Source organism: Thermobia domestica, chromosome 16 (genome assembly GCF_964235325.1).
Source record: "Thermobia domestica chromosome 16, izTheDome1.hap1.1, whole genome shotgun sequence".
Classification (NCBI taxonomy): Eukaryota; Metazoa; Arthropoda; class Insecta; order Zygentoma; family Lepismatidae; genus Thermobia; species Thermobia domestica.
In genome coordinates, this window is record NC_137469.1 from 42,191,565 (window position 1) to 42,214,965 (window position 23,401).

General features: G+C 36.2%; 1 protein-coding gene across 1 annotated transcript in view; it reads left to right on the top strand.

Annotated features, from left to right (window-relative positions):
• The window catches only part of LOC145673046 (uncharacterized), a 106,654-nt gene that overhangs the window by 62,189 nt on the left and 21,064 nt on the right, over window positions 1–23,401 (top strand). Inside the window, exons 6-10 of the mRNA XM_081742383.1 lie at window positions 7,135–7,241; window positions 7,806–7,908; window positions 11,633–11,703; window positions 17,225–17,332; window positions 20,070–20,261. Coding sequence (XP_081598509.1) covers window positions 7,135–7,241; window positions 7,806–7,908; window positions 11,633–11,703; window positions 17,225–17,332; window positions 20,070–20,261 — 581 coding nt within the window. The remainder of the gene's footprint in view (window positions 1–7,134; window positions 7,242–7,805; window positions 7,909–11,632; window positions 11,704–17,224; window positions 17,333–20,069; window positions 20,262–23,401) is intronic.

Consider the following 23,401-nt stretch of genomic DNA (forward strand, 5'->3'; position numbering starts at 1 on the left):
ATTGTCAGTCTATTTTCAACTATTTTTTTAATTCCTATAATTCTTTTGTGACTTTATTTTGTTAATTAATATTCAAAAAAAATTATGAAGATATTTCTGGCAGTTAACTTTTGATGAACATAACGTTAAGTAATTGTAACTGTTAAGGTTTGTTTCAATTTTAATAAATAATTGTAATATTGATGTTTGATAATATCATAATGTAAAATGCAGGCTTTCTGCCATTACAAAGCCAAATATATCTATAATAATAATAATAATAATAATAATAATAATAAATATTAGATTGAGACTTGTTTCTTATCACCGTGGGCGTGGAATACCATATTTTCAGGACTTGTATACCAAAGGGGACATGGTATAGGTAGTTTCTTTAAAGGTTTATTTCGTTTTGTTTACCATTTCTTAAACAAGGTTCAAAAACTGTAGGGCGTCAGGCATTACAAACAGGTATACATGTTGCGGGTGTTGTATTGGAAAATCGTCCATTTAAAGAATCTGTTCGCGCACGTGTAAAAGCAGCTGGTGATAGTTTAAAGACAAAAACATTAATAAAGCTGGAGAGTTGCTAACTTGTAGCGGTACGAGGCGATCACGCAAAAGGAAGGCTCCTGCAATTGTAAAGTGTGGATCACCGACAAAACGTAAACATATAAACGATTTCTTTTCTTAATGACATTCCTAAATTCAAATAGTTCTGAATGTTGTACCAATGAATTTGATTTATTTTCTATACCAATGAAACAAACAACTATTGAAGCAACTACAAATGCGGAATATCGTCCTATTTCTACATTAACCTCAGACGGACCTATTGAATTTGTTATTCCTGGAGAAACAGGAGAATTTAATCATCCTGCATATTTATATCTTTATGTGCGTTCTAAAATCACAAAAGGTGGTGATACAAATAGATGATAGTGTTGCACCAGTAAATAATTTCCTACATTCATTATTTAGTCAAATTGATATTTCGTTAAATGATTAATTAGTTCATCAGGATCTTATCCTTATCTTGCATATATTGAAACATTATTAAATTATTTTTATGATGCTTCTCAAACACATTTAGCATGTGAAAAGTGGCATAAAGATACAGCAAAATATTTTAAATTGGAATATACAAATGCTGGTTTTGAAAAACGTGCTAATGTGAAAAATAGTAAATATTTTAGAATGTACTCACGTCTTCATACTGACGTAAGTTTACATCGTATGTTTCCCACTAAAGTAAGTTTCCGTGTAAAATTACACCGCAGTAAAGATAACTTTTGCTTAATGTCTTCTGAAAATACACGTTAAAAATTTCCTATTGAGAAAGTTATTCTTTATGTATACGCATTTATGTAGCTGCAGATTTAGTTATGCAATTAAATACGCGAATGGTTTTTGGAACGGAATTCACTGCATATAATTGATATACAAGGTTCCGTAAAAATGATACAGTATATCCAGTTTTGCTGTCCCACCAAATCGTGTAAATTTAATGTTAACCAGTCTATTTATTTTTGGCAACCTAATGACAGTAAATGGTATTCTATTGGAGATTTTACCAAGCAATGGAAATTTAATGTGTCATCGCATGCGGTTACACAAAACTCGCGAATAATACATTCATTATCGGCCATTTTAAAACCTAGAATATCAATAAGATATTGATTTACACATGGTGAAATTTCATTTGTGTGCTGAATAAAGAACGGAATAATATGTTCAACAAATTCTGTATTTTTTAAAAGAACACAAGTTTTACTCATAAAGGAAATAAATGAGATTTCACTATTATCTTGTTCAAGCACTTCAAAAAGTTCATTAAGAGTTATCAAGAGATAAGTACTTCACTTTAAATGTTCCAGTATTATGAAGATGGGTACAATCATGAAGAATATTTAATTTGCGTACCACGCATTCAATTGGATTATTATTACGTAAGTATACTTTTATTGTTTTAATACACAATTCACATTAATAATTTCAGCAGTACATAAACATGAAACACTAGCACTATTTGAATACATTTTTTCAGTCGGTCTTTTCTTAATAAAACGTACAGTAATTCCGGGTGATATTCCGTATCTTTTAATAATTCCACATATGTTTCATAGACTTTTCTCTTGTTAATATTCCAATAATATGTTTGCATACAGGTAAAACACATCTTCAACACTAGTACTTGCTATAGTACTCCAAGCACGGGTTTTCAATGACTTTCAGGCTACATTCATACAATCATGAGCATAATCATAAACGGATGCCGTTCTCTACAACCATCCCATATTAATGTGTCGTTGAAATACCATTTTTCAATAGCCTTCTTTATACATTCAGGGTCCACTTTCTGACTATTACAACAACAGTCTAAAACTCAGGCGGAGATGATGCTGGTTTTTCTGAAACTGTTAGCACTGGTGATTCTATTGCGTCAATATCGAATTCTTTATCTGACGATGATTCGTGTATTTCTGATTCAGCATTAGATGATGATGCTTCAATATTACTATTGCAATGATCCTTTTCCTCATAGGACTGCATGATGTACCTTTATATATTTTTTTCTCTTATAACCAGTATTTAAAGTATTTTCACACTCACAAGACAATCACGTGTTCACCCTTCGCGCCTCAAACTTATTTTCGATTAGTCGTCTGTATTCTTTGATGTCTACTCACCGCGGCGCCAACTTCTTTGCTACTGCGTCGTCGGCATTCTGTGATGTCACGTAGCACTAAGGTACTTACCTTACGCCACCAACTTTCACTTACGTCCATCCATCCGGGTTCCAAAAGCCCGCGAAAACTTCAGTTAGTCTCCTGACTTCAGAAGAGAAGAACGTACGAAGACCATGCTCTGTATATGTACCAGTATCAAGAGCTTCCACATAAAGCGAACGAATAAAACCAAGTCCCGCATGAATAGAGTTTATTCCCTCCAGAATTTTTATGGATCGCAATCAAATTTTCAAAAACGAGTTTGCAGAACCATTCTTTACAGGGGGAACAGGGACGGTTTTCTTCCTCTTCTCCTACAGGGGACATAGGGACCATTCTTTACAGGGACTTCAGGTACCATAGGGATTAAGTTTTAACAACTATTTTTAAATGAATTTTAAATATGGTCACAACATAGCTGTTCTAATGAGCTTTATATCTAAGCAAAAGAATAAAAGACGATCCAATTTTAAAAAACTGGGTTCGAGATAAATTTTATTTTTTTGTTTGATCACACAATAGCTGTTCTAATGGGTTTTATATCGAAGTAAAAGAAAGAAAATATACGAACTATTACATAAGCTGTTTCCTACGGAAGTGATCGAATAACATTTATTACGTCACAATCAAATTTAACGAGTATGCTATACATACGATCCGATAAAAATTATTACGAGAGAATAAAAGATACGATCCAATTAAAAAGCTGGGTTCGAGGTTAATTTTATTTTTTAGTATGATCATAGCATAGCTGTTCTAATGAGCTTCATATCGAAGAAAAGAATAAAAGATACAAACTACTACATAAGCTGAGCTTCCTACGAAAGCGATCGAATAAAAATTATTACGTCACAATCAAATTTAATGAGTATGCTATGCATATGATCCAATAAAAGTTATTACGATATTTTATTACATCACAATCAAGTTTAACAAGGAGTTTTTAATATAATCGCAATCAAAGATTGTTCATCAAGTAAATTGCGAGAGAATAAAAATCACGTGATACAGGTCATTCACAATGCAGGAGAATCCTCACCTACTTTCCAATATACCACCTAAGAATACAACACTTTCTCTAGCTTGTAAAACACGATGAAACCCATTAGAACTAACAGATTCTGCAATTGTCCGCTTCTTTTACTACCTTTCTACATCTATCTACTAGGTAATGTATGTGGAAAAAATTAATGTGTCCAGAATTTGAAGCTGTACATAAGATATACTGTATATTCCATTTCATAACGTTTGTATGATTATGATTTTCAACAAACATTATGTCATCACTGAATGCTCTCTTGTTGCAAGTTGACAAATTTACAGTACTACGGACATCTACTTGGTAGTATCTTCGTCTTCATGCAAGAATTATCTCCTCTAATATCGTTCATCAACAAAATTTTATTTCTTCTTTTGCTCCTTTAATATCCTATATCAATTATATTTTTCCTTTTTAGTCCTTTTAATATCGTGCATGAATTGCATTTTCTTTCTTTTTTGAATCTTTAATATTGTACGTCAATTTCATTTCCTGTCGCACCATTTAGCCTATTGTATATTGTTCTCACCTTTTAGCCTCTTTAATATATCGTACATCAATTGCATTTCTCTGCACCTTTATTTTTAGTGTCTAATAATATATATCAAATGCGTTCTCTCTTCCACTTTTGTTTGTCTCTTTAATATCGTACAACTGCATTTCCTTTCCTTCGTTTTCAGTTTTTGTAATACCGTACATGAGTTGCATTTTTTCCTTTCTTTCTACATTCCTTAATATCTTATATCAATTGCATTTTCGTTTCCCTTTTAGTACTCTTTACTATCGTATATCAATCACAGTTTTTTATTTAAGCCTCTCCAATATCGTCATCAATTACATTTTCTTTACTACACATTTTAGACTCTATGATATCGTATACCAATTATATTTTCTCTTCCCCTTATTTAGCATCTTTAATATCGAACACCAATTTTTTCTATCCCTCCTTTCTAGACCCTTTAATAACATACACGTATATCAATTGCATTTTCGTTTCTTTCTAGCCTCTTCAATATCGTACATCAACTGCATTTCCTTTCTCTCTCTTTTTTTTTTAGCATATTTAATGTAGTACATCAATTGGATTTTCTTTACCAGCCCTTTTCAATCTCTAAAAGTGTACGTCAGTTACATTTTCTTTCCTCTTCTTTAGCCTCTTTAATATCACACATTAATTGCATTTTCTTACCCTTCTTTCTAGCGCCTTTAATATCGTATATTAATTGCTTTTCCTGCCCTTCTTTCTAACACCTTTAATATTAAACATCACTTGCATTTTTCTTTTGTAGCCTCTTAACATAGTACATTAGTTGTAATTTCTTCCCCTGCCCCAGAACTTTAGCCTCTTTAATATTGTACATCAATTGCACTTTCTCTTCTCCTGTTTTAGCTTCCTTATATTATACATCAATTGCATTTTCTAACCCTTGATCATTATACATCAATTGCATTTTCATTACCTCCTTTCTAGCACATTTAATAACGTACATCAATTGCATTTTCATTTTTTCTTAGCCTCTTTAATTGTACACTAACCACATTTCCTTTCCTTTCGTTTAGCACTCTTAATATCGTACATCAATTGTATTTTCTTTACAACCCTCTTTTAGGCTTTTTCAATTTCGTACAACAATTGCATTTGTTTCTTTTACAGCGTCTTTACTATAGCACATTAATTGTGATTTCCTCTGCCATTTCAGCGTCTTTAATTTCGAGCATCAATTACATTTTCTTTCCCTTATTTTTTCGCCTCTTCAATATCATATATCAATTACATTTTCTTTTCGCCGCTTGAATATCGTACACAGTGTACATCAACTGTGTTTCCTTCTTCCCTTCTTTTCTAGCCACTTTAATATAGTACATTAGTTGCATTGTGTTTGCCCCCCGTTTCCTTTTGCTATATACTTCGAAGAAAAATTACTTTTCAAACAATATCCTAACATTTTTCTCCTTTTAATTACCTCTTTTCTATCCTGCTTTTACCAATCCCTCGTAATTGTCTTTGCCGTTCGTCGATTAGTTTTTCTTCACTCTTCCTTATATCCTCATTTTAAAATGTTTTTAATCCATTTTTTGTAATGTTCGAATTTTCATCCATAATGCAACACTCCATGCAAATTATGTTATACTCGTAATTTATTTTCTTAATTCTTTGTTCAAGGAAGCATTTTATAGATCGGTTGTTTTAGAAAAAACCCAGTGCTTATAAGTTAGAAATGGTTGGACATAAGAGATAAAAGGATGAAATAAAGAGATAAGGAAATGTCAGAAGGTACACCGAATAGAGCACCCTGCTTCTCTGAGGGGACTTATCAGGGGACCCGGACCCTGCACAATTTTAAATAGGCAGAACGTATGTGTTGGTAACTTTTTAAAGCTCTCCGCAGCAAAAAAGATAATCTTGGCCCCTTCCGTTAATACAATACCATTTGGGTCTCCTAGCTTCATTGCCCTTACAACGCACGGTATGCAAGGGTGTAAGAACGCCACTGAAGACGTAATATTTTACATAATTGAAGAAATAATAGAAAGAAACAACTTTTATAGAAATGCTTTTTCTTGTAGAGCACCGTCTACAAAATAGCCATCATTTAATTAATAGTGTCTGCACAGCCAACGTTTACGATATTGCCACTAATAATTGAGTTTTATTCAACTATGCAAGAATTCAAAATTCAGTAGTGACTATTTCGTAAGAGGTGCCTAACGGGAAAAAAATATGTACATACAACAGTTAATTACTTATTCACGATACTTTTAATAATGTATTAAATTACATACCGTGCTAGCTAAAATTTGTGCATGCTCCCCCCTCCCCGAGGCCCTATAATATACGTCATACAAAGAGCATTCATTCGATGCGGCTTCTGACATTTTCCTATCTCACTTTTTGATTCATCTTTTTATCTCCTGCCTTTAATAATTTATTACAATTGGACGTTTTTACAAACTGTGCAAGATATAACACCACAGTTTGGTTTGTTCAAATCTTATAGTATACACCATATAAAAATATTACAATCACGTTTTAATCACTTAAAACTCAATATATTTCTCTTTACTTATGAATTGTTTTACAGTGATTGGATTCACGTCTTTATTAAATGGCGTCTTGCTGTATTATATGTATATAGCACTTTTGCTGAATAGCACTTATGCTCCGAATATTAAATAAAATAAATGAACAAAATAAATACATATTATACATGTTATCGTTGTAAAGAAGTCACAATTAAGTGGTGACTATTTCGTAAATGGTATCCTAAACGTAAAACATTTTTCTACAAAATTTGTTTGTTTTTCCACGGTGTTTTCAATGATGTAGAAAATTACATACATAAGGGAGTCTGAAATTATTCTTTTCCTTTGTGATTTTTAACGCAGAGTTACTGCAGAGTATAAAGAAAACTGAAGCCAAGAGAAGAAGTGGTGAAGACAAGAAAAAGATGAGAAATCTACTTAAAATAATAACACAAGCTTGGTTAGGAAAGGTAAGCGCTAATAATATTGATTTATCAGGCAGTGTTTAGTAAACTAAAATGCCCAATTTTTTAAATTTATTTTTATTTGATTAGGCAATTTTAAACAAATTAATTTGTTAAATTTCATGAAAATGATTCTATTAAGAATAATATGCAAATGGAGACGTGTTCCTGAACAATGCGAGGTATATTCATAAAAGATATCTTAAACACAGTGTCAATTTTCCTAAAGAATATTTTAAGTTAGTTTTGTAGACTTTCATTTCTTTTCTATTTTGTTTATGAATTACTTGCCTTCCAATTGTTATTTAAACTCTAGTTCACATTTATGATGATATTAGAGAAAGAAGAATCACACAGTATAGTCTTAGAACTGACGAAATTCGATTATAAGAAATTAAGAGATGACAATAAACTATCTTCCTGACAGTGAGCAAATACACAGGCACTAAATTGAATTTTCACTTCAGAAGTTGAAAAAATTAGAGAAGAACAATAAACAAATAAATAAATAAATGATGGTGAAAGCAGAGGATAGATCATTTTGAAAACATTGCTTTATTTTAATTTCAGGTGCGAGCACAAGCAGAAGAAAGCAATAAGTTCCAAAGCTTATGGAGTCTCGAAGCAATTCTTCAAGAAACCCTCGCTAACTTCAGGGCATCGAAACCAGGAGGTAACTTTTGTTGTGGTCGGGCTTTTAAATAAGATTTTTTTTTTAGTTTCAGGCATATTCCGTAACGGTTTGCGTCAGCACAACTCAAAATTTGCTATAATCGGCATAGCAGTTATAATGACGTTTTGCATTTTTTGTTACGTTCCTGTACGCAGAATTTTGCGAGGACTTGTATGGAACGACTCCTTTGAGTGAGCTGCTTGACTGGCTCTTGCAATTTAGGGATGAGCATGTGTTAAGAGTTTAGTTTGTTCTCAGAGTACTTGTTTTAAGGCCTATAGCAGATACTAAAAGTAAGACTACAAGGGTCAATAGAAACATTTTAAGACATGCAGCTCTGCGTACATATATAATTATTATAATTTTTCGGAGTAATCTCCCCGACATTCCACACAACGTCTTATCTTTCTAAACCAATCATGGAAGCTCTGGTGCCACTAAGCTTCAAGCATTGCACCTAACTGTTCTTTGTAGGCATCCACAGCATCTTCAGGGATGGAAAACCGATACCCGTGAAGTTTCTACTTCAACACAGGGAACAGAAAAAAGTAACAAGGTTCCAGATTGAGGCTGTAGGAGGATGTTATAAAAGTTTAACAAGGGTATAGTCAATTAAGTCAACTCAGGTTGGTAGAAAGGGCTGAGTCATTGTCATGGTGAAGCTGGGTTTCTCGTAAACCAGACCTTGGTCGCTTCTCCCTGATTCTGTTGAACACTTCAATTCAAACGCTTTGTACCACTTGGTAGTAACTATGCATTGGTCTTCTAGAATAACCGTCCACTTTTTAAAAGAATGTGTCCATCATTTTCTTCGTTATACTCCGTGGCCTATTGACTTTCATTGGTGGTACTTCAGTAGGAAACACCCAAACAGATGAGTTGCGCTTTCTCTTGGGGTTGAACTGGTAAATCTAGATTTCGTCACCGTCAAAATGTCTGAAACCCTCCTAGAGTCCCCACTTTGAAATATCTGAAGCATATCTTGACACCACTCTACTCTTGTGAGAATTTGATTTTGAGTCAAGTTGTGTGGCACCCACCGAGATGAAACCTTTCTCTCAGTGTATTAATCTCAAGAGCATACTTGATATCACTCGCGGTCATCCATAATCATCTGCTCCACGACATCAATATTTTCCTCTGTCACGGATATTGATAGCTTTCCACTGGACCCCTTGTCTTCTAATGAAGTTCGGTGCTGTTTGAATTCTAAAAACCAAGGAAACACTGGTGCACTCTCCCCAAAGGCTCGTGTCAGTCTTTCCAGCGACTCCGTTTCATTTAAACCACATTTAAAATCATACAGAATCATGGATTGCAAACACTTTCTTTCCAATTAATGGCTGCGGTACAAATGGTGGCAACTGCGTACACTTGGCAACATCGCTCCCCACGTCATATGGGATGATCGTCGTGAAACTGGTCGAGTTCACTTTTAAAGGAGGGTGCTTCTCATGCAAACAAATTTTACTCTTGCAGTGTCTTGTTTGGCTGTATCTTAAAACTTTTCTAGTCTAGTCAAATCGCTACAAATTCTTCTGTCGTTAACACTGCACACAAACTATGAAAATAATAACGAAAAATAAATTCTCTGGTGTCCAGACAGTGTCTTATGTAATTGGGGTTTTGGTGGCCATATTGGACTTATCCTTTGCTTTTGGCCCGGTATATTTCACCAGTATTCCTTCGTTGCCCTCCTCTACCTAAATATATACGCAGTTTCCGGATCCCCGATTCTTGGGAGAGAACGTTTACTTGTCAGATAATTCAACCACTCACTAGATTCCTTAGAGCTCGCACTCTCTAATATCTTTCGGGCACGCACTTATTTGGACTCTAGCTTACAAATCTCAATTGGACTCGTGCTTACTCACGCGGGTTTATTTCGACTGGCTCAAGCTCACTGACAGTACTGGAACTTACACTCATATGTACTTGGGTTCATTACTTTTAATGAAAGTCGCGCCTGTATTCTCGTTGAGGCTTGCATTTATTCCGGCTCGGGCTCATATCCTTTAATGATGCTTGCAGTCACTAGCTTCTCATCGCTTGCGCCCACTAATATCGTTCGAGCACATGCTCATTTGGACTCGGGCTGACTACCCTTCAGTGTGGCTCTCCCTCACTAATCTCAATTGCAACCTCAGTTCCCACACACGAAATTGACGACTTTGCATTATTAGCACATGAAGCTTATGTGAGAAAATACTTTCGAGAAAAATAACAGCGAAAAACATATGTGAGAAATAAATTAACAGTACGAACTGTAGGCTATAGGCTGAATCTTAATTTTTATCTCACAGGGAGACGCTTAAACACATCCATCCATGGACAACATGTGGTTCGTAAACCCCATGTTAAGAATTCTTGCTTTATTGTAAATTGTTATATTTTAACCAGAAATAGCATGACTTTAGACTAAAGTAGGCTTACCTTCAATCTCTTAATAGGTCTAACAGGATTGATATCACCGTCCATTAGCTTCAGTAATATTTTTCTAATCATTCAGATTTATTGGCTTGTTTCCCGCCTCTTCAGTCCATTTTCTTCTTAAGCCTGGTCTATTTCTTATTCAACTGCGATTCTGTAACAGGGACACCAAATGATTCTTCATATGTTTTCCTAATGGTTGAAAATGCAGATACTTTTTCTTGTCTTACTTCTGGCAACACGAATTTACTAACCATGATTGGATAATCTCTTATCATGTCAACAAACGCTTGCAAAGAAGCATCCCTTTTTCCGTAATTATCTTCTATATCCCTAATACGCGTATTTAATACGTTTGTTTGAATTACATAAACATCTGACAGGCTACATGCTTGGCCGTCTCGGCGCGGAGTTGACCAAATTCTATGAGCATGCTCAGGTTATTTAGGTGTAAGTTCTCACAACTATGAAAAATGAAAATGAAATGAAATCTTTGAGTTTTAATTCCCACGATTATACCGGCTGGGCTAAAGGAGACGGTGATTATGAGAAATGAGTGACATGGTGGAATGACGAAAGTGGGAGGAAACGGGAGAACCCCGAGAAAACCCACGAACACGGTGTCTGTTCACCACAAAGTCCACACGGCACGAGCTGAGATCGAACCAGGAACCCCAAGCACCGGAGGTGAACGCTCTACCACTGAACCACGGGAGTTTGCTTATGAAACAGAGCTTGCTCACCTTACTCATGAGCAAAATGAGCAGAGTCAAGACTCCGTTTTATTCATAAGACCCAATATTAGGCTACTGACCAGGCCTGTGAAATACCGGCCAATTGGCAACCCTAGCTAATTGAGTTGCAAGAAAATTTTGACCTGCTTATCTAGATCTTACCGTATCTCAATGTTTTTTTACTGTTTTCTCCTAAATCCGTAGAATTTAAAAATTAGCCCTGACTTCAATATCATATATACTAGTTTAAATGTTTAATTCCTTGTAGATATTATCTATCATGAGGAAAATATTGTAAAACTGTAGCATGTGAAAGGAATACTTTCAATCGTACATTGATGATAGACAGTGGCGTATTTAAGGGGGACTTCCGGGCTTAAGCTCACCCCGAAATCTTACTATAGTAAAGTAAATGAAATATCTTGCAGAATTTTCACATTTCCAGGCAAAGTCCCCCGAAACAAAATCGTAAATACGCCACTGATGATATTGTTTATATTCTAGTTAGGATATTTTTATACATGACGCGATAATAAACATGAATTGCTTGAAATTTTCAGCTCGATTCCTTCAAATTATCCAGGAGGCAAAACATATGAAGGAATTAGAAGAGGCAAAGAAGAGACAGATGGTGAGTACTGTTAGCAGATAACTGTTTTCTCCTGACGTTATGGACTAACATCTGAACTGTTAAGAGAATACTTTCTTAAATCTGAGAAAGAGTTTCTTATTTGTGCACCGAAAACATCTTTTCTTAGAAACAAGAGTTTGAGACTCTCATTAATGAGAAATGAAGAAAAGTAGATGGTGTTCCATAAAGCGAAACGAGAAAATATAATGTTACTTTCCTTATGAACGAGAATTGCCAAATCTCATTTCAAAGAAAATATTGTCTCGGTGCACAAATATGAAACAGTTTCTCAAATTTAAGAAATTATTTTTAACAGTGTTATTTACATAGAAGTATATTTGCTAAATTTAGCATCTATACCGTGAGGAGTCCTATAAAATATTCTGTGACATCTCTTAAATAGCATGCAATGAAGAAGTAGAGGAAAATTATGAGAAAATAGAAGAAATTATAGATAGGGAGAAGAAGGGTGCATGCATAATTCTAATGGGAGATTTCAATGCAATTGTGGGAGAAAAACAGGAAGGTCGTATCGTAGGCAAATATGGTTTAGGCGAAATAAATGAAAGGGGAGAGGGACTGGTGAATTTCTGTAGACAGAATTCACTAGTAATTGGGAACACTTGGTTCAATCAGCACAAGAGAAGAAGATATACATGGAAATCACCAATAGACGGCGGAAGATATCAGATAGACTATGTTATGATTAGGACAGGTATCGGAATAGCTTAAAGAACGCAAAGACCCTTCCCGGGGCTGATATTTTCTCTGATCATAATCTTGTGCTGGCCGAAGTAGATATTCAACTGAAAAATGTAGGCAGAAGAAAAGTAGGTAACAAAGTGTTGAATACTGAAAAGTTGAAAAACGAGGAAGTGAGAAATCTTTTCGCTGAAAAATTCGAAGAAAAATGTTCAAACGAGGAAAGGATAGGCGTAGGTAGTAACGTACGGTGGGAACATATTAAACGTTGCTTACAGCAGGCTGCAGAAGAAGCAGTAGGTTACCGCGAACACAAAACTGCTAAGAAACCATGGGTTACAGAGCAGGTGTTGCAGAAAATGAGGGAGAGGAAGATGTGGAAACAGGTTGATACAGAAGAGGGCAGAAAGATGTACAGAAAGTTAAATAATGAATTACGAAGAGAAACAGACAGAGCGAGGGAAGAGTTTTACAAAAGAAACTGCGAGGCCATAGAAGAATTAGAAAGAGTTGGGAAATATGAGGAAATGTACAAGGAGGTGAAATCTATTGAATTTCGGAGGAAACTAGGGGGTATTATGATGGCAGTAGAAAATAAGAATGAGAAGGTAGTCAGCGAGAGAAATGAGGTCATAGGAAGGTGGAAAGAATACGTTGAAGACTTATATGAGAGTAGGGATAGACCGTGTAGCCTAAATGTTGAAGTGGAAAATGAAGTAGGCGAGGATGATAAAGGATTTAGTATTCTTCGGGATGAGTTTGAAAAGGCTATATCCGAGATTAGGAATGGAAAGGCAACCGGAATAAATAACATACCAATCGAATTCATTAAAAGTATAGGAAACAAGGGAAAGAAAGAATTGTTCCGACTATGCAATGAAATATATGAAACAGGAGAATGGCCAAAAGACTTTCTGAAAACGATCATGATACCGATGGCTAAGAAATCGCATCCAAAGAGATGTGAGGATTATAGAACTATTAGTCTCATATCTCATGCAGATAAAATTCTGCTCCGAATACTGAACAGAAGGTTATATGGAAGAAGAAATAAAGATGTTGAGGAGGAACAGTTCGGGTTCAGAAGAGGCAAGGGCACAAGAGATGCTATTGGATTATTAAGCGTGATCGGTGAAAGATTTATAGAAAAAGGGAAAGAGGTTTATGTTGTATTTATTGATCTAGAAAAGGCTTTTGATCGCGTGAATTGGGAATTGTTGTTGGGAGTTCTAACAAAGATAGGGTTGGAATGGAAAGATAGAAGACTCATAAGAAACTTATACACGAACCAACAAGTAAGTGTTAGGATAGGGGAAGAACTGACGGAAGAGAGTGCAATTGGAAGGGAAGTTCGACAAGGATGATGCCTCTCGCCAACACTATTTAATGTCTATCTAGAAGAAATAGTGAAAAAGAGCCTACATGATGATGATGGCATTTCGGTAGGAGGCATCATGATTAGATGCATAAGATTTGCAGACGATATGGCGCTTGTTGCAGAATCTGAAAAGAAAATCAATAAAATGTTAGAAAAAATTAGGAAGGGCTTTGAAGAATATGGGATGAAAATAAATGTTAGAAAGACAAAAGCCCTGGTGATTGGAACGAAGGGATCTGTGTCAAAAATAAAAGTAGGAGGGGAGAAAATAGAACAAGTAAATAGTTTTCGATACCTGGGTAGTATTCTTAGTAATGACATGAAATGCGAACGTGAAATAAAAGCAAGGATAGGAATGGCGAAAGAAGCCTTTAAAAGAAAGAAAAGTCTGTTTTGTGGGACCTTGAACAAAGAGTTGAGAAAAAGACTCATAAAATGCTTCGTGTGGAGTGTTATACTGTATGGGGCGGAAACATGGACATTACGTAAAAGTGATGAAAATCGACTGGAAGCCTTCGAAATGTGGGTGTGGAGAAGAATGGAAAGAATTAGTTGGGTCGAGCGGAAACGAATGAGAGAGTGTTAGAAATGGTGGGTGAGAAAAGAACACTTTTAGATATTATTAGGAAAAGGAAGAGAAACTGGTTGGGACATTGCCTAAGAAGAGATTGTATCATGAGGGACGTGCTAGAAGGTATGTGGCGGGAAAGAGATGGAGGGGGCGAAGGAGACTACAATTAATGGATGATATTAAAAAAGAAAGATCATACGCGAAGATGAAAAGGTTAGCGGAGGACCGTGGCGCATGGAAGATTCTCAGCTGCGGCAAGTGACCTGCCAATAAAGGCAGAATACCTATGATGATGATGATCTTAAATAGCGTAAACTTTATATAGTAAGATATGTATTATAGTATATTCGTATTTTAACCTTGTAGAACTCACAAATTGTGCTCCATTAGTACACAGAAATTAAATGACTGGTAAATAAAAATGAAAAGCTTTATATCACGGAAAAATATCCGAAAAGAATTCTTGAATGTAGTTAGTACCCATCTCGAACGGGGATTTTATTATGTAACTTTGATTGAATTGCGAATCCTAAAGGAGAATGCCGGTACAAAATTTAAACCAAAAATATAGTCTCTTAGGAGCCCTTAAAGTTGGGAAGATGGAGCCCAGTATGTAATTCCTCATCAAAAACAACTAAAACATGTTTCAGTACTTTCAAAAATTCAGCGCTTCTAAGGAGGAAAGAAGGGGGCAATTCCGACATTTTTTCGTCACATTCAACTCGACGTTGTCTTGTCTCGTTATCATGAAAAAACTGAATCGTATGAAATAAATTTTAAACATAATTAATATCTCACTTGAGCTGGAGATTTTTAAATTCACTTTCATTAAAATCCATATAGTAACGGGGTTTGAACAAGGCGAACGAGGAGGCCACGGAATCGTTCTACCACGATCAATCGAAGTCGGTACTTCACGATTAAAGTAGGCAGTAACTTCGTGATGAATATGCGGAGGTGGTTCATCTTGTTGGAAAATGAAATCAGCGCCTACATCATCACGCAATTGTGGATTTAGATAGGTCTCAAGCATATACAGGTATGATATGCCTGTGCTGATGGGCTAAGCGAAAAATAAAGGGCCTACAGTTTGCTCATACTTAAGGCACAAAACACATTTACTTTCGCACCTCATATCCGAACATTATGTCTGTGAGCCCTACCGCTGGTGTGGAGTGTGGCCTTGTCACTAACACAATTATGTTCATAAGAGTACTCGAGTTTCACACCTGAGTTTGAACTTCAGTCGCTTACACAATACCTTCCATAGTATAGATCTAGGAACGCCCATCTACGCTGGTACGCCTAGTTAATTTACGTGGACATACGCAAAAACGTTTGCCTCACTTGTTCTATCGTCTCTTCAGAAACTGTAGGCCTACCTTGACCTGCCGTCCTGTGTGCTATACTATCGGTATCGATAAAACGATTGTATCAGGCAATAACTATTGTTGGCTCTTTGTGGTTTGTAATGTGAAGTCTCGTCGCCCGGTTAAAGTGGGGTAGGAATTCGTGAAACCACAAGCAACACTGCGCACGCTCTGCACCCGCATACGACTCTATGATGATTGGCGCAATACTAGGGAAGATACCAAGGATTTTATAAAATAGAGCATTACTTTTCTTTAATAGGTACTACGAACACTTTCTATATATTGTATGAAAGATTATTTTATTGTGATTCTAACGAGGTATAATTTGTACCAATTGACCAATTAGTGTGCTTGCTATACTACTTTAAACCTAAATCTGCGACTTCCTTCGTAAATATTTGGTGTTCAGCCATTTTCCAAGATGGCGGCTTGAGCACAACTTTTATTTTTGGGGACTTTACATATTTTGAGTCCTAAAGGTATATAAAATATTCATATAAAGTCTCTTGCTTGTATGATTTTTTTCTAATATTTTGTATAATGACTGGGCTAAATGTAATCCAACATCAACGCACTTGTTTCTGACAATGTCTTTTCACTATTCAGATGTGTGAAAACTCTCAAAAATTTGACGCACAATCAAACATTGCACTTTCTACACTGTGCGAACTGATGATTACTTCTTTTTGCAAGCACCTCCTTTTTTTTCAATTTTTTGTATCAAGTGGTTCATACCATGAAAGCGGATACTATCAGAAACTCGAAAATATGAGGTGCCGAAATGAACGGTTGGACGTCCAGTTCCTTTTGCAGTTGACCCTAATTTGGAGTAGACCCACTGATTATCTGCTGGTCCCCCAGCGTCTTCATCTGAGACCTAAAATTAGGCCTATATTTTTAGCAATTTTAAACATTGAAGTGATCTCTGGGATCTTCTTCCGGAACCTACCCCCGAAAAGCTTGTATAGATATGAGGGAAAAACTTGTATACCAATACACGCTTTCCCCTCATACCTATTCTGTTTATCAATACAAAACTTGGTATACACATTTCTCATCCCCTATAGTATTTTTTGAGATACATTTGCATTGAGTGCTTTTACCCGTGGCTACTTTCCCGACATTCTCCCAATTTTCCTTGTTCAAGTACGTTATGGAACCCAATACATAGCACCTCTGGAAAGCTTGTTTCATTTCGAAGAGAATGAACCATAAATCATGACTTTCCAATGAACAGTGTTGATGCAATAGCTATTTCACTGCGAGTCTACGATTTTCTTTATACTAACAGGGTTAATGGGCCCTAGGGACTTACTCCGTTGTCCATGTCACCTAATTATTTTTATGCATGAACATATCTTTGTTATGTTTATCGAATGGACTAGGTTTGATTCGGATAACTTGTTCATGTCCGTTCCTTGTATAGATATAAAAGTAATATTTAAATGCTCTCTTTCAATTTATTTAACCTACTGTTGTTTTGTAATTTTTTTTAAGCTTGAGGACAACTTCTGGGATATAGATGAAGAAACCATCTCCGATGATCCTCATTTATATGAAATTGCGTCAACTGGTGTGCAGGATATGATGTCCAGAGCAAAGGAGGTAAATTGAAGAAAACTTGCATATATATTTTGTCAATTTCCTTTGATATTCGATTCAAAATACTTGTGTGCATGTCTTTCAATCAAGTTAAAAAGGCTGTTATTGCTTGTAACCAGGGTGTCTACTGACTTGAAAATTTGAAATTGATTTTTGAGCTTGCTATGGACACCTGGAAATTTTTCAAGTGTGTAATGGCTTACTTTTTGACTTCTAAAAGACCTGCATTAACCACAACTGATGAAAAGAAGATAATTTTAAAAGTGAGAATTCCTCATCAAATACCAAGCACACTGAGAAAAAAAATTGTAGGTGGCGTACTTAAAAAGACAGGTTACATGCGTAATTCCTGTAGTCTTTGGACTTAACGTACAGCAGACGTATAACTGAAAACGCATGTTTTAGAATACTTTCTGTATAAGTGTTCCATCTATACGTACTTTCCGTATGAAATAATGTAGGCGGTCAGGATTTCACATACAAATAGACGTATAAAACATATAGCTGAGGAATGTAACATAGGTATATGCACGTGATATACGGAAAACTGCTAGATGTCAGACATCCTGCAACGGCATGATGTAACATCTAAGGGCAGTGCTTATGTAGCATACGAATAACGTATGCTCCGTACTGATTTCTATAGTAAGCAAGAGGATACTGTATATTTGTACAGCGGGGACACTTCTAAATGGTACACCTTAGCCGTAAATCTCCATATGGCTGTACCATTTAGAAGTGTCCCCCGCTGTACAATATATCGCTGTCCGGAGAACAGATTTTTCTCTGTGCAGATAATACGTTGCTACGATTTCTTTGGAATGACCTGGAAGTGTTAAAAAAAAAGCAGAGGCGGTATGTTTTATTATGATTTTGACTCAACATACCGGCTATTTAAATATTGTCTTGATCACTGAAAAACCAGAGCCGGTATGTCCTCATTACTGAAAAACCAGAAGCGGTATGGCATACCCCGCATACCATCTCACTTCGACCACTGACCTGGAAACTTCAATTTCGCAGCATCATATGACAGAATATTTGACAGGAAACCAATAAGGAGGGTTACCTATAATAAAAAATTAAGATTCAGAAATATAATTTATACGTATCTGTTAGAGTAAATCTTAGTTTTCGAATTTCGAGCTGTTCTGAATCTCACTCCCTAAAATGGTTTCATATCAGGCCAAAGTAACCCGTGAGGAAAAATAACACAATTGAATAATATTAAATGGTGTCCTATGCGACCTCGACTTTCAATGCATACGGTCTACAATATGAGGTAAAGATACGTTGTAAATTTGGAACAACTAGAAGGAATGACACTATATTTTGGAGAGAAGTCATGGAGTTAGAACCACATCTATTACTGTATAATATCATCATGGCTTCCAAATTGAAGTCCACGATCTTGGATTTATATCCAGGTTCTTTTTAATAAGAAGGGGCACGCAACATAGTTTTCGGGTATTTTTTCACCACAAACACGCATCTGACAATATTTTCATATTATTTGTAGTCATTTAATAGTTATAACCTTCATAAGATGTGTCTACTATCGTACAATTGTCTTTCTAAAATTACATGGTACCTTTGCCTCATATTGTACAGTATATTGTGATTGCATTGAAAACTTGACGAGCTTGGAGCATCTCAAGCTGTGTGTCCTTTATAGTATTCAACCCAACTGTATGTAAACGCCAAGTTGGTTGCATACCATTAAGTTACTTTCAATATAACCAAACTCCTTTCAGTGGAGTAATTAGTATAGCCAACGGCTCGAGCGGCTTGGCTCACGGCTTAGTCACCACCGAGCCGAACCGAGAAGTAAGCCAAGCCAACAGCCGAACCGGCTCGAGCCATCGGGGCAGTTGAGCCAAACCGAACCGAGCCGTTGGCTCATCTCACCCGAGCCGGCTCAAGTCGATGGCTCACCTGAGCCGAGCCGAACCGAGCTAATGCTTCATTCTAATCGAGCCGGCTCGAGCTGTTGGCTCAGTTGAACCGAGTCGAGCAGGTTGACATCACTATGGAGTATAATGTGAAACTGTTAGTTTGTTAATACGAAATGGTGACCCAAACGACCTCAAATTTTCAATGCATTTCCAGTATACAATATGAGGCAAAGAATTAATACTAAGTTTTTGGAACGGCTAAATAAGGGTAATGGAGGTAGAACCCTAGTACCATAATGGCGGCCATCTTGGATTTAGATTAGAAGTTTTAATAGGAAAGATACCATGTGTGAGGTACTTTTCACCACAAATACATAAATGAGGTTATTTCCGTGTTATCTTTAATCATTTAGATAATACGATTTATTACACTTAAATATATGTTTATTAATTTACAATTGTCTTTTCAAACTTATACGGCATCTTTGCTTCATATTGTATATTGTAAATGCATTCAAAACTTTAGGTCACTTGAGGCACCATTTAATATTACATAATTGAGTTAGTTTTTCTCATGGATTACTTTGGTATGATATGGAACCATATATATAGGAGCGAAATATATTTAAGTGTTGAACTTTAAAGCAGAATGTAGCAACTATTTGCAGAAACTTTTAAAGAAATGTATGCAAAAATGCAGTTGCTGAGGAGTAAATGCTTCTTTTACATTAGGTATTACGAAACACCATCATCACTTGTATTATAATGTAATTGTTATTATAACAGTATTAATGATACAATAACGTTACCTTATATTTTAATGATGACCTTTTTTCTTTTTATAGGTATGCAAGGATAGAATGTCAACTAAAAATCGCCTGTCAATATCAAGTTTTGGAGACACTCCTCGAGGTTCTGCTGATACCGAAATGATGTATCTTTTAGGTTCATTGGAATCTCTTGAAAGAGGTGGTCGGAGGCTCTCAGGAGAAAGACGACGGACATCGTCTGGTATAAAAACAAAGGAGGAAATTGAGGTAAATACGTGGCTTTTATATCTGTGTTTGGTTTATACCACTTTTATTTTCTATGCTAGCAAATTACCTAGGTAGATATCATGAAAGATAGATTTGATCAAACCAGTGCTTTCCAAAACTTAACTCTTAGCTAAATAGTTAGCATTCCTGTGTGTTGGTGTGGAACCCGTGGGCTCGATCTACGAAGATTTTGTGGTTCTGATCCCATATAAGTAGTAGAGCCGCGTCTTACATGAATTTTGTGCTAAAAAGGAGACTGCAAACAAACAATAGCTTCCTCACGTAGCTTCCTATTATGTCTAAAAATAAACGTAAATAAGACGTTGTACATGTTGATAATTGATAACAATACTCATGGAAACAATGGAAATACTTTAACGAGGTGGGTTCAAAAAGTATCGAACCTTTGTTTACAGTGCTTTGGAAATCCGAAAGACTAATCCCTTCCAAGTAGTCTCCTTGGTAATGCACGCACTTCTCCTAGCGCTCCCGCCATTGTTAGAAACACTTTTGGAACGCAGTTTTTGGAATGGTGAGTAATCGTGCCGTCGCATTCCACATGATGTCTTCTTTTGACTCAAATCGGACCTCTTTTAATGGCATTTTTCAGCTTGGGAAATAACCAAAAGTCACGCAAAGCCATGTCGCGTGAGTAGGGAGCCTCACAGCACACAGGAATATTGTGTTTGGCGATGAAAACCTGAATCAAATTCCTCGGACACCCTCCTCATGCCCAAATTCTCGTTCAAAATTGAATGTACCGATCCGATTGAATGGTTTCCGCTGGAGTATCGCCAAGCTTTTGGCAAAATTTGATGTAATATCACTGCTCAATTTTTTCTGTCATTTTACAAAAAACTGAAATCTGACAACCGCTCACTACACGTCTTTACTCGTTGGCCAACTGCTAGCGACTGATGCTTTCTGAGGGCGACAAATAGCACTGAATGAAGCATAAATGATTCACAAGACAGAAATCCTTAGCCACAAACTGATGACAACCCGTCATCCTACAGAGGGCGCACGCAAAGTTACCACATTAGACCGACCCGAGTCGAGATGATACTCTTACAGATAACAATTAGCATGCACAACTACTATATTAGACCGACCTGAGTCATTATCTCCACAGCGATTGCATTGGTGTTTCAGACCAAAGCAAAAGGTGAGACTTTTTGTCACTAGTGGGCAGTTATAGCACAGGTACGTTCTTTCCTTTACGAAGAACGATTGGTAATCTTTTTTTACTGGTATATTTGGAATATCTCAAAAAAGCCTAAACATGTCTTGAGATCTCTGCAGGAATATCTTCCTTTAATGATTTCCTTTGGAATCAGCAATAGTTTGTGTGCAAGTGTCCGCAATATTGATTGTAATTAGTGAAATTGCGAAGGAAGATGCCATGGAAAACAAGGACATTTTTGAAAGATGGAGAACAACCACCAGTACTAGTCGGAAGAAAGCGGAAATTATGCAGACTATTTGTAGTCGTTATAAACTTGAAGACGCCGCGGAAGATGTGTACAACAGTTTAGAGAAATTTAGTAATTTATTAATATGACCTTGAGCAAAAAAATGGAGGATGTCGCAACAGAGTTTGGTCAGTTTTCCTAGCTAAAAATAAAGAGTGGTTTCATCGTGTATGCACATTTCCGGACTATGTCTCAACAGTGATAACTGCTCGGTATCAGCAACGTGAAAACCGATGTAGCTTGCTCTATTCGAAGTAGAACCAGTAAACAGTTCGGAGAGTGTTCAGTGAAAACAAAGAAGAGGCGCTTAGATCTTGTAGCGAATAAATCGGCAGAGGAGCTTGCCTTTGTTGTCAAAGAAGCAACAGCGAAATTAAATACACCAAGAAATGACGAATAGTCCAAAGGATTGTCCGTTATGCGGAAGAAGCTTTAGAAGCTCTCCACAAAGTCTTCCGTCACACTAGGCTACATCTTATACGGAAAACGTCTCTCTTCAATAATATTTAGACTTCACGAAGCATATGCTTATTCTATCTGACCCTATTGTCTCTTCCAAGATACAGATTCACGCAAAGAAAAGGAGGACAGATACAGATCTAGAAAGTTATTTCAAAACTGATGCTGTCCAGCTTCATAAATTCTATAGCTATGGAATTTGATAATTTAGGCAGTGATGGTACTGACTGATCTAAAAAAAATAGAACTGTTTCAGTCATTTCATGCACTGCTCTTCATTATATTTAGTGTTATGTAGTTTTGAGTCGTATGGGTTCGTGTTTACGAGTGCCGTAAACAGTAAGGGCCTTATGCAGAGTCGTTTTGACGTATGTTTAGCGTCATGCTAAAAGCCTGACTACTACAGGAAACATATGTTAGTCGAACTCTTTAGTATGGGACTAATCACACGTCAGAACTACTCTGCATAAGGCTTTAAATGCCTAACGTAGTTTTTTTACGTCTACGACCGGGATATTATTTTCTATATAAGTACAGTTGTCAAGTTCGATAACTTCAAGAACAACTTTGCTTCAGTCTAAGTGAGCAAAGAACGCCCTGCGACACAATAAACATGTGATAAAAACTTCAGTATGATTTGTTTTATTTTTGTCCATTACTTCCATATGCTCGACGCACTGTGGGGCGGGAAAAAAAATCACGACTCCGCATGAGTGTTCCCGCCACATCTACACTGAAGAAAGCCTTTCGTGCTTCATTGATTTACACGGGCAAAAGATAAGGTTCGATAATTTTTGAACATACCTCGTCTAATTGATATGTTGAATTTCCATCTATAGAAGAATTTGTGTAATTGGAAACCATTATTGACTCCATTTATCATATAAGTAATAAGGTAGTTTTTTTGTGTTCTGCCGAAAGGCAGGTTCTAGCCAATTTACCTAACGTAGTGAGGTCAGAAGTCAATGGGGCAGATGTAGGACAACTAGTATTTTGAGCTTTGTAAAGTTTAATGAAAATCTGGAGATTAAGAAACAGATAGATTTAGAATTAGGATTAACGATACCACACATAGGTCTACCTGCATAATAATTAAATAATTATAAGTTCGTTACAAAGATATTCATGTGCACAAGTCAATTAATACAGGGATGCCCACAAAGGGAGGCTATGACGCAAACTGCGTCATTGAAATATTTGGGGGGTTAA